General features: G+C 45.5%; 1 protein-coding gene across 3 annotated transcripts in view; it reads right to left on the bottom strand.

The window, feature by feature from the left end:
- The window catches only part of Ptpmeg2 (Protein tyrosine phosphatase Meg2), a 64380-nt gene extending 52186 nt beyond the window's left edge, over positions 1 to 12194 (bottom strand). For 2 of the 3 annotated variants that reach the window (XM_075681049.1, XM_075681051.1), the window contains exons 1-6: positions 11892 to 12194; positions 10430 to 10546; positions 8783 to 8926; positions 8598 to 8687; positions 8323 to 8447; positions 2412 to 2517 (exon numbers count right to left, since the gene is read on the bottom strand). In XM_075681049.1, the coding sequence (XP_075537164.1) occupies positions 2412 to 2517; positions 8323 to 8447; positions 8598 to 8687; positions 8783 to 8926; positions 10430 to 10531 (567 nt within the window). In that variant the 5' untranslated portion in view covers positions 10532 to 10546; positions 11892 to 12194. The remainder of the gene's footprint in view (positions 1 to 2411; positions 2518 to 8322; positions 8448 to 8597; positions 8688 to 8782; positions 8927 to 10429; positions 10547 to 11891) is intronic. The other variant, XM_075681050.1, reaches the window with a different exon arrangement.
- Between the last annotated feature and the right edge of the window lie 354 nt (positions 12195 to 12548).

Genomic DNA, 12548 nt, shown 5'->3' with positions numbered 1-12548 from the left:
CCATCGTTTGGGCTACAGCTAAATTTCGCCCTTATCTTTATGGCAGGCCATTCAAAGTCGTTAGTGACCATCACGCGTTGTGTTGGCTAGCGAATATAAAGGATCCTTCAGGACGACTGGTGCGGTGGAGCCTCAGAGTACAAGAATACGACATCACTGTAACCTACAAGTCCGGACGAAAACATTCCGATGCCGATTGCCTATCACGCGCACCCATTGACCCGCCGCCGCAAGATGACGAGAATGACAACGCCTTCCTTGGAATTATAAGCGCGGAAGACTTCGCCGAACAGCAACGGGCAGACCCGGAGCTAAAAGGCCTCGTCGAATATTTGGAAGGGCACGCCGACGTTGTCCCCAGGGCATTTAAGCGTGGATTATCTTCCTTCATGCTTCAAAACAATCTACTCGTGAAGAAGAACTTCTCCCCAGTCCGCGCCAATTACCTTCTTATTGTCCCGTCAGGACTTCGTCCGGAAGTATTGCATGCCCTACATGACGATCCGACCGCTGGACACCTCGGATTTTCCCGGACACTATAGAGGATACAAGAAAAGTATTATTGGCCGCGCCTGACCGCCGACGTCGCCCGTTATGTCAGAACATGCCGAGAGTGTCAGCGACGCAAGACACCGCCGACAAGGCCAGCCGGATTACTACAGCCAATCGAGCCTCCTTGCCGACCATTCCAGCAGATCGGGATGGACTTGCTGGGACCCTTTCCGACGTCAATAACCGGAAATAAGTGGATCATCGTGGCGACGGACTACCTCACCCGCTTCGCTGAAACAAAAGCACTGCCGAAAGGTAGCGCAGCCGAAGTGGCGAAATTCCTTGTCGAAAACATCCTGCTGCGACATGGCGCCCCAGAAGTCCTCATCACCGACAGAGGAACGGCCTTTACAGCGGAGCTCACCCAAGCCATTCTAAAATACAGTCAGACAAGGCACAGGAGGACAACGGCCTACCACCCGCAGACGAATGGTCTTACGGAGCGGCTGAATAAGACCCTCGCCGACATGCTAGCGATGTACGTCGACGTCGAACACAAGACCTGGGATGCCGTCCTGCCGTACGTAACATTCGCTTACAACACGGCGGTGCAAGAAACAACATAGATCACGCCGTTCAAGCTGGTCTACGGCAGGAACCCGACGATGACGCTCGACGCCATGCAGCCGCATGTAATTGACGAGGAGAACCTTGACGTCGTTACCTACCTCCAGCGGGCCGAAGAAGCCCGACAGCTCGCCCGCCTGCGGATCAAGAACCAGCAGAGGACCGACAGCCGACACTACAACCTCCGACGACGCTTCGTCGAGTACCAGCCCGGCGACCGTGTTTGGGTGTGGACCCCGATACGCCGACGAGGACTCAGTGAAAAACTACTGCGACGATATTTCGGACCCTACAAGGTCATCCGACGTATTGGCGCACTGGACTATGAGGTCGTGCCAGACGACATTTCGCATTCACAGCGACGCCGCGCACAATCTGAAGTGGTCCACGTGGTGCGTCTTAAACACTTTTACGGACGCTAACGAACTTCCATATTTTGTTGTTTTCTTTGCTACCAGTGCTTTTCTTTATTACTTTCGTTTGTTTGCAGCATCGGGTCGATGCTTTTTAAGAGGGGGGTATTGACACGTGTACTTATATTTAACGGGTGACCACGTTTCGCCGCCTAACAAATGTTATCGCACAGCGCGGGACGCGTCTGCATGTATCCGAAGTTTCTGGAAAGTTATTGATGCTTCTATCCGCTGTCTGTTGTCGCTGAACCTTGTGTTATCTGATTTCATCACGTGACTCGAATGTTGTAGAACTTTGTGGAAGGCATGCGGGTCCCAACGATTAGTCTGGAACATTCGATGACTGCTGTATAAAAGCCGACGCACTTGACCCGCTGATGAGATTTTCGACGACCGCCGACCGTGTTCGCCGCTATCGTTGTGCTAGAAGTGTAGCCTGTTTTTGTGGGTACAGGTTCGCCCAATAAAAGTTAGTTTTGTCTTTCACAGTATTTGCTACTGTGTTCTTCAACGTCACTACCACGTGACAGTATTTTCTTCCCATGCACTAAAATGTTGGCACACAATTTTCGCATTACACAAGTGAAAAATGCCTTCTATGACCAAGAGGAACAATTATATATTGCATAGCAACACTGGCATCAACATTGCTCTACAATGCAAATCTGTAAAAGTCAAGACAGAAAGAGAGCCATTCCATCACTTTAATTTCTATACATACATCTCATCAAGTCACAGTCCCACTTTGTTCACACAAGAACCAATAAGTTTCCACAACGAGTAACTCATCAAATGAAATAAAGCTCTAAGAGAAATGCACAAAGAGAAATGCACAAAAAGAGAAAGAAAGAAGCAACAGTGTCCTACAAAAGCCCTCACCTTGAGAAGATTCAGTATTTTTTGACTGAGCTCGTAGTCAAAGTTCTGGTACTTTGAGCCGGTCATGTTGTATATGAACACTATCCCGCATCTTTGGCTTTCGAGGCTGCACATTGTTACAAAAGAAAGAAAGAAAAGATTAAAATGCAACAGAACCGTCTGCTGGCCAAAACAATACAGATTTACAACGATGGCCAAGAGCACAAAAAGTGGAAGCGCAATCTGTCAAAATGTATCTAACTTTGCAAGCAGAGATACGCTGAACTCTAGTGTTAATCTGAATTGCACGGCAAGAATGTGCTTATCTATTTTAAGGATGCATTTGGAAACAAGACACCGTAGCTTAGTAGCTCTTCTGAATGTGGTAGCTATCGTATTTTTCAGAGTGCGATCTGCTCAGACCATCCGAGTGTGACATACATGAACATCGTTATGGGTGACAGCCCACATTTGGGAAGCTACCAAGAGCAGTCAAGAGCACCCTTGCCTAAATTATGTTGCCATGGCGATGGTAAGCATTATCATAGAAAAAAATATGTCCCCTCAGGTCACGATCAAACATGGGATTTTTTTATTCTGAAGCCAACGGTAATCAATTGTTCCATCAGGCGACTGTGAAACTGTGTGCACTAAAAGGATCTCGATGCCTGTGATGCAGAAGGAAGCACATCAGTCACAGGCTGATCGTGACTATAATTTCTACATTCAAGTACACTAAGTAAATAATTACGAATCACAACGTAGCAATGTGCCACCTCAAGAACTTAAACTGCTTTCTGATAGTATAAGATTATTATATATAGCATAAGGTTCAGCAATGTAGTAAATGGGGCTAATTGATGCATATTCATGATTGGCATTTTCATACTTTCATTTATGTTTTCCTTGTTTCTCTTCTTTCTTTTTTAGTGCAACATGCAGCACAACTGAGAAATAACATAAGTTACAGAGAGCCACAAGTGGTAGTTGAAAGAATGCCGAGGCAAGTAAAAAAGGCAGGGAACAGTGTTGGGCTATTTATAGTCTGTCCCAGTTCAGTCGCATGCCAGTGCGATAAATAGTGGCATATTACTTACAATTATTTGAACCTCCTCCACATTACTCATGCTTAGTGTTCTTATCGTCAACATTCGGACAGGCAACATTTCAGAACCTGGCAATTGCAATTGCATGTGTGCAAGTGAACGCAATATCAAGGAGAGCCAGCAGAACATTACCGTATAATCAACTTTAGGCCAACAAGAAATGAGAAGTTATGGAGACAAGTTCAGAACAATTACAAGCCTGTGCTTAACATCAATTGTGCAGCGGGCCTGTACAGAAACCCTTATGGCTGCAAGGCTTAAAACTATTCAACTCCCCAGTTCTTTTAGTTATACAGTTGAACCCACTTATAACAATATCGGTTTGAACAATATATCAGTTATAACAATGAGAAGCTGCTGCACCGTCAACTTTTGTATGTTTTCTATGGTGAAATAACCTGCTTACTACAATGTCCCGATGCCGCATTATCAGTTATAACGATGAAATCTGGTTGCTGGGTGTCTGAGCCGAAAGGTAGTGAAATAGGAAAACCTTGAAAAGAAAAAAAGGGAGAGAAATTTGAGCCGCTGCACGATAGCCTGCTACTCCAACCGCTGCCGCGCATTCATTTTCCAGCTTTCTCCCCATGCCTCCCTCCTGTCGCCCTTCCACCCCTCTGAATACGAATGGGCTGCGCCCATAGCTCTACGCCGCGCCACCTTCCGAAACACGAATTGCAAGTTGCGCACTGGTTTCTCATTCAGCGCAGTCCTGTAAACAGCTTAATTGCTCGTATTCATCTTTGTTGGTTGTGTTGAAATCATTCTTGACCATATGGTTTCTCAGCCTTGTTTGACTCGCCGCCGAAACGGAAGAAGGCTGATCCGCCCGCTGATAATCGGCAATGCATGACATTGCTGGTGAAAAAGAAGCGCACGGCTATAGATTTGGAAACTAAGTACTTCTAACCGAGGAGGTGATCACTGCGAACGTGCCTTCATCGGACAGTGACAGTGACGACAGTAGCGATCACATGGTAGGGCAGGCTGCCTCAATGTTGTCTTCACAGGAAGCCCGGCAGATGATTCAGTCCCTCCGGGGCTTTGTTTTCACGAAGAACTTTCCACTGAACTATGTGGAGCACTTGGATACCTTGGAGAATGATGTCGGCAAGCGTCGCATAAAGCATGCAAGGCTGACAGACATAGGGTTTTCTCATGCAAGTCAGTGAGAAGTATGTGACGAGATGCTTGTGGCGATCTCGTCTCAGCATTTCTTCCGGATTTCTCAAGCTGACAGGCTGCCGTGGCAACCTCTTTGCATTTTTCAAAAGCCCCTTTTGGGGCCACCAAAGCAATGCCTCGGTGGTGCTCGCATATCACTTGCCACCCGTGACCCCTCTTTGCAGTTGTTATAACACTGCTATTCTTTAACGCCGAGAGCCGCTGCTTGTTACACACAATTGGAGCGCCCAGGAAGCAGTTAAATGAGTGAACACAATCAGCACCCAGATGGAGGAAGGTGGTGGGGAGGGGCACTGGCCTCCCCGCCATTATAGTTTTTTCACGTCAGCTCTGCCATCCCCCTATTTTGATTTTTTTACGCAAGCCAGTTATAACAATGAAATTTTCGTGGTGCTTGAATATTATTATAAGTGGGTTCGACTGTATGCACACAAATTAAAAATTCATTCTTGTTCTGACAAATTATTGTACACTGTATCCAGATTAAAAAACGAACTACATGTGTGGCTTATCTATTATATTCTATCAAAATATTAATGGAAGACATCTGCTTTGAAAAATAGAGTCCTTCCGTTAGCACACATGGAAGGTCCGAGCATAAGTATCTGAACATATAACAAAAGGAATTGAAATCATCAGAGACTATGTTCATGTGCCAAAACTAAATATGCCTTTTTTATGTTCCTGTGCTGCCCTCTGACGCATGCCGGTGGAAATGTTTTGGAAAAGGTGCCGGGGCTTTCGCCGGTAAATTTTTATACCTGCGCCCGTGTCGAGTGTGCGTCGGTTGTGCGTTTCGTGGATCACGATTAATTAATAATGGCTTCTCCAGGGCAGCATGTCATTCACCCATCGACTACTGGGTGAACAGGCCTGAGTGCGCTGTTGTGCGAACAGTGCAGCCCATAAAGGCACGTCGAATTCCATCTGCCGACAAGGCTGCCTTGGAGTTTGTTATAGCTGATTTCTGCGCTTGCACCTCACTTTTGATATTTTTTTAAGCATTCATTAAACATTTCGCATATTCAAGAAGCCTTCGAGCGCAGCCTTCCACGTCACATTTGCCAAAGCGGTGCATTTGTTTACATCGACATCTAATGCCTCAGATTGCTGTTAGCTTCGGATATTGTGGAAACACCGCTTCACTGACATAAAATAACATCAAAACGTAGCAAAACATACATATTTGCACATATGAGTGGCGTTGTTCCACCCCTAGACAAGTCAATATGAATGGTCGAGCCACTTAAGCAACGGCAACTATGATCTAGACACATATATTATGGGCTGTTATCACCAATTCTCGCTTTCGTTTAACTTCATCACACTTACAGTGTGCATGTGCCATGAAGTATTACTAGAGAAATCTGTGCTCGGCATAAGCCCTCACTTATAGGCCGTGTATTTCTCTCTCGAAAATGTGCATGCCATCGCTGACACCGTTGGTAACCGAGTGCATTTATGCTGGTATACCGAATACACTGTCTCTTCCCGTTTGACAAAGAGGCAAACAGTGTTTCTCTCAAATTAAGAAATGTGTCAGCATAACAACACGCACAGAACCACAATCTATGACGCAGATACGACCGACAGCCTTCGGGAATGGTGACGAAAGCAAAGGATGTTAGCAAAACGCTGGGTCACCGCTTGCTGCTTATTGTGTACATGCTGTGCGAAGTAAAGAGTAGTTGATATAAAATAACTATAGGGCCACAAGTGAACTATAAGAACGGTTTCCTTCATCCTAACTGCTTATTTCTTAAGTTCAGGTCCATCAGTATTGGGTGCACAAACTTGATGGGGCCAGGCCTAACCCAACCTTCGCTAAACAGGATCAACATGTGCATGGCTTGAGAGGACTGAAGCTTGTGCATTTCAATTTCAAAGGCATGTCGACGCATCCTGAATGCAACTAATTATGTATACAAGAGAATGTGCTGTGGCTATCACGTTGGTTTGACAGCCGATCACGTGTGGTTCGGTCCAGCGATCATGGTCGGCACATTGATTTTATTGGTGCCGTCGATAAAAAAGCCCATCGTGCTACGAGAACTCGTGCCCGTCGGTTGCATCATTGTTGGCCTATTATGATCAAATGGTCTCAGCGACACAGTGCTGAATAGGCGGCCAATTGTGGGCGTCAGCATCTCGGTCTCGTATCAACTCGTGTGTTATCAACCCCTTAAATGAGTACGTGAAGTCAGGCACATGCTGCCACCACCAGCAAGAGAGGGCCGACGCTGCAACAGCAAGACTGCGTCAGCAAAGTGATGTTTTTGAAGCGTCGCCCAAGTGTAACACAGGGGTTTAGCGATAACTTTGATAGCCATCAATGCTCGGTGGCAACTACATGGTTCACGGTGCAGTCCGGACGAAGCCCTAGCTGCTTTCTGTTTTAAAGTGGAGTTGCAGTCCTACGCTACGCAGGTTTTCGGCACCGCACCGAAGCAGAGCTATAGTCCAGTGGAGTACCAACACAGTACACGGCACAAGTGTTTGCTGCAGTGTACATCCATGCATTTTTTTTTCTTTTTTCTGGGTACCTTCTCCCAATATCTGGCCGCACGTCCCTTCCAAAACGTTTCACAACTAATCCGCTAGGGCAAGGTGCATGTGCTGTCACACCATGACAACGGTGAATTGCAAGAACTGAACTGAGCTGGTGAGTGTGGTTGACCTCCTATAAACAAAGCAGAAGAAGCTGTGACCTGGATGAGTACGGCTTGTCTTTGCCGATATCAGTGCAAACAGCCAGGTCAGGTACAGCTTGGGCTTGGTGGTCAGAGGGTTAAGAAACGGAAACAGGATTACTTGTAGACAACATAAATATGCTACTAGTGTCCCTTGCACTGCTGTGAGGGGCTAAACATCCCCATCTATTCTCAATCGACTCCCTTGCTACGCAGTGATGTTGCATCACACAGCCACTTTCTGCTCCAGTCTGCAATCTCTTGTGTGACTATTTTTCTTGCTTTCTCTTTTCCTGTATTTTACATAATCCCTCTAACTTCTATTAACTTCCTCGTCCCTGGTGCTTGTCTATGTCTCTATCACGTACTACAACAGCTGCTTCATAGCACATCAATGATTTTAACACTCACAATTTGCTGATGATGTCATCTCTGGGAGCATTATTTTCTAAAGTGGCAGGACTCGAGCATGAAAATAGCTGAGCTGCCTTTTTCCTTCTTTGTTTAACTTTTAATCCCTTAACTGGTAGGACAAATTTTGAAAAATGTTTTAGAAGTGTGAAATTTCTTGGAGACGCACATCCTGCGCAAATTTTTTTCAAAAGTATAGTGCGCCAGGAATGCCTATTGAACTTTTACTGGTCTTGTTGAAAGAAAGAAAGAATAGCAAAATTCATTTTGCATTATATATCTGCCAAAATTAAAATTACAAGAGACTGCACATACACACATTTGTAAAAATTGTGTAAAGTTCACGATGAGTTAACTAGTCATCGGCACCACAGTATACTCACTACGATGACGAGTTACCTCATTATCGGCAGTTAAGGGGCTAATGAATGCCTATCAGTGACAAGGCACTACTCATCTTGTGTTACACCAGCAGGCTTCAAGCATGCTTCAAGGTGTGGGTGCACGATTGATTAGCTTTGATCAGTAAAAAACACGCACCTCTCCAAGGCCACATCTAGCTGGTAGACAACACCTTGTAGGGTGACCTTGTGCGAACTCTGCAATGGCCAGTGCTTGCTCGCTGTGAACATGGTGATGGCAGCTCCGGAACTGTCTCGTGTCGGCTGCAGGCAGTGCAGTAGTAATAAGACAGAAGAAGAGCTCTACATGTCAAATCCACCTCTGGGCAGTTGTGATGACAATGCTCGATGCTTTGCAACAAGGCAAGAACAGGCAAACTAAAGAAAGTAGGCAAAAGAAAGTGGAACGCTCACCAAGACTGTGAACTTCCCAGTTTCCAGTTCCCCTTTTAAGGGATCAGTTGTAGGGTCAAAAGTGCACAGCCCTTCTCGATATCGAGTGATCTGTGGTGAAAAAGAAAAAGAACAAAGAAAAAAATTTATGCACTGGGTGAGATGCTGCTCAGCCCGCATAATATTGAACATCAATGAGACACTACCTCGTGAGCTTCATACAGGGACAGGGCTCGGCGAATGTCAAACTTTCGGGCCATCATGAATTTGACAGCAGCATTCCATGTCAAAGGCCCTGCACTGTGACTCAACCTCTGTTCATTCACCACTTTCATAAATTCCTTCACCAGCTGTTGAGAGAAGAGAATGCATAGCATTTATGAGGCTCATTCAAGCTCTACCATTTGAAGGCAATTGAAAAGGAGATCAACATACACATAGTGAGATGGTAGGAATTACTCTGTGATGGACCACTTAACAATCAACAACACCGTGTGAAACAGAAATCAGAGCTAGCTGAGCTCTTCCAATGCGCAGAAGTTCAAGGAGGATGTTGATTAATCCACTATGAGTTTCCAAGGGTATGCTACACAACTAAACAGCTGCTGCCATAGAAGGGGGACTGAAAAACTTTCTGAGCATGGTAAAAATGTTCCCGCTCTACAGACCATGCTGCCATGAATACGCAAACCAAACGTTACTTCGCTGCATGCAGCAAGGACCCCACAATCTCGCATAATTCTTTACTTGCTCGCTTCTGCTTATTTCTTGCTTCATTCCATGCCACCAATTATATTACAGCCAGTGTGATGGCCCACAGACATTATTAGCCATTGGGCGATTGTACATGACCAGAAGCTACTCACAAGCACCCTTCCAATCTTCTAAGAAAGGCGGAAAGGGCAGCAAACGCATCCGACCGTCCTGTCACCACCCTTCTGCGACTCTGGCACCTTTGTTAGACAATCAAAATTTAAATTCTGGGGTTTTACATGCCAAACCGCAATATCGTTATGAGACACACCATAATGGTTGACTCAGGATTAATTTTGACCACCTCGGGTTCTTTAATGTGCGTCCAATGCATGGTACACAGGCGTTTTTTGAATTTTGCCCTTACTGAAATGCAGTTTCTGTGGCCGGGATTTGATCCTGCACCCTCTGGCTTAGCAGCACAACACCTACGCCACAACGCCATCACGGCAGGTATTAGACAACTTTGAAAGGTTACCATAAGCACACCGCACAAAGAAGAAAAAAAATGAAAAGGAAAAGAGTGGTATGCACGGTGTTGCTATTGGCACTGTCCCAATTGATAGGAACCGACAAGTTGAAGAATTTAAACACTGCACTTTTTCTATCACTGCTTATATTAGTTTTTTCTCAAGCATTACTTCAGGAATACATTCACTAAAAGGCATCACTTTTCTCCGGTTCCATGAAAAGTGTTTTAGTGTCCCTTTAACAGTAGCATGGGCTACTGGGTGTTTGAAAAACAACTGTGCAGTAAGAAAATTGACAAATTGTGAATGACATCACAGTTTCACATGCGATATGATAGCGCAAGACCTGGGGGGTAGCATGCAACTGTTCACCTAGAGGACATGTCCATTTCATCTGCTGCTGGAGTTCTGATTGACTGGGCTGAGGTACGCGTCAGAAGGGGACTGGCGTACACAGCCAATCAGCCCTTCAGCAGCAGACAAAATGGACATGTTCACTAGGTGGACACTTACAGAATAGACCCCCCTTCCCCCCCTATGGTTTGATAATGTCTGTGGGATGCACTCAAAAGACGGGTGTATGAGAACGATCCCCACACACTGCAGAAGCTACAGATAGCCATTACCTACCACATGGTGCAGATAACTCCAGCAACCCGCCACCGAGCGTTTAGCAATATGTAGCGTCTTTTGCACGTATGTCTTCAAGCTGGTAGCGGAGGGATTTAGCATCTCCTGTAGTGATCACTGCACGTCCGTAAGTAAAAGTACACATTTTAAGACCACGAATTCCACTGCACAGTTACTTTTCAAACACCCATAGCTGGACCATCCGAGTTCTCAGTGCTTCTCTCTCAAAGCACTTTCCTAGCAAATGTTGTCTACAACCATAAATGGCACTCTCATTCTGTGAGACTCTTTAAGCAGAGCTAATGCTCGAGTGCATTCACTGCTAGCCTGCACATGCCTTGAGAGTCTCATAAGGAGCACTGGCCAGTCCTCACACTTCATTCTGAGTCTTTCCATATGGCCCATCTCATTTCATTTCTGCATTGAAGCTACACTAATGGTGAATGTCAGGATGTTGGACACACAGCCTCGGTAACACTAGACATGTGATATGAAGCAGACAAGCACTACAATGTCAACGAAAACACTTCTTGGTACCGCGGGATATAAAGCTAGGTACCTGCGAAGGCTGCGTGGCCTCTAAGAACAAATGATGCTCACGGATACTGATTTCTTTCCAGAACAGTGCGGAAAAATTTTCGTGTCAATCAGAGAAAGTCTTATTTGGATGCGGCACTGATACACACGCACGTTCTTATTTGCAGCTGAAGACAATGCTGAAGTGACATGATCTGCTTACATCTGCGGGTCAGGACTCAAGAGGCGAACATTCACTGTTTATATATTCGGGCGGATTCAACCCATTCCATTTATGATAGACACAAATGTTACTCCCAGTATGAGAAGCTAACCAGATATCAAAACTAGACAGCTTGGATAAACCCGAATGCAGTGGTTCGCAATATAACGCACAGATAGACACACATTAATAGGGGGTGCACAAAATATGATACTGATAAGATTACAACACGTTAACTTCACAATAAGGACGGAGTTCCAACTTGTCATCTCGACGAACGGATCGTTACTCGTGGTACCGTTTCAAACTAATATAACAATAACCTCACTACTCCCGAGCGTCAATTGCGGTCTAATAGGGCAGGAAGTACAAGAACATAGATGATGATCACTGCGCACGAACATATCAGAAAACATGGACGAAGTCAGGCTTGCAAGGTAGCCGTACTTTTTCTTCAGTATATCCATAATTCTCGAGTGTGATGCCAGGACTACTACGTGGCCAACACTGAGTCGTCGTAAATTAAATAAAAGGAAAGGAGAAAGAGCGCAGGTGGTGGAACCCAATAGTCGCAGGTAACTCGAGTGGTTTCGTGTGATAACGCAATTTGTGAGACAGCGAATGACAAGTATCGGCGTACCCAACGTGACCAGTTCGGCGCACAAAACGGAACCATTATATTCACCCTGTTTAACAGCGTTCACAGAAAAATGGCAGCTTTACCTGCTCTTCCTGTGAACTGAGAGACGCAGCCATGTTGTGTTTCATTCTTCGTTACCCGAGAGATGATTTGGATGACATACAGTAGCACTCAATCTACGGTTTGGTTCAAGCGATGGGCTGCTAGCCTCGAGCTCCGAGTGGCGTAGTTCCTCCGAGCTCGATCCATCGCTCTGCCCAGCACTAAAAAAAGCTCGAAATAATAAATACTACCCGCGGTAAACAGCGGAAACACGCGGTCGCTTGCGCGATCCGATTCACCGAACCGCGCCGGCCATCTTTGAGAGCTTGGCCCAAGCGGTTATGGATCAGCTTGTTTCTGTATTGCTTTTCTTTTTCTTATTTCATTCTTTAAAAGCTGTAGCTATACAGCAACCTAATAAGCCAAACACCCGCATTATTGCTCTATAATCACGGTGTAGGCACCTTAATTGTAATTAAGACAGGCGAAGGCGAAAACGCAAAATGTAACTAGGCGCCCTGTTCCCCATTGAAGCAAAAGGTGGCGCTACGTGGCCAATAAGAAATTTCAAAGTTTTGCCGCTAATTTTCATTGCACTTCATAATCGGTTGTTTTCTGTAGAGTACGATGTACGTTTACACCAACCCTGTCAGTAGCATGCCATGAGGTACTAGCAAGAGCTAGTTGGTAAAGCGGCA

The sequence above is a fragment of the Dermacentor variabilis genome, chromosome 2 (genome assembly GCF_050947875.1).
Source record: "Dermacentor variabilis isolate Ectoservices chromosome 2, ASM5094787v1, whole genome shotgun sequence".
Lineage (NCBI taxonomy): Eukaryota > Metazoa > Arthropoda > Arachnida > Ixodida > Ixodidae > Dermacentor > Dermacentor variabilis.
This window is presented reverse-complemented; position numbering and strand designations above follow the sequence as displayed.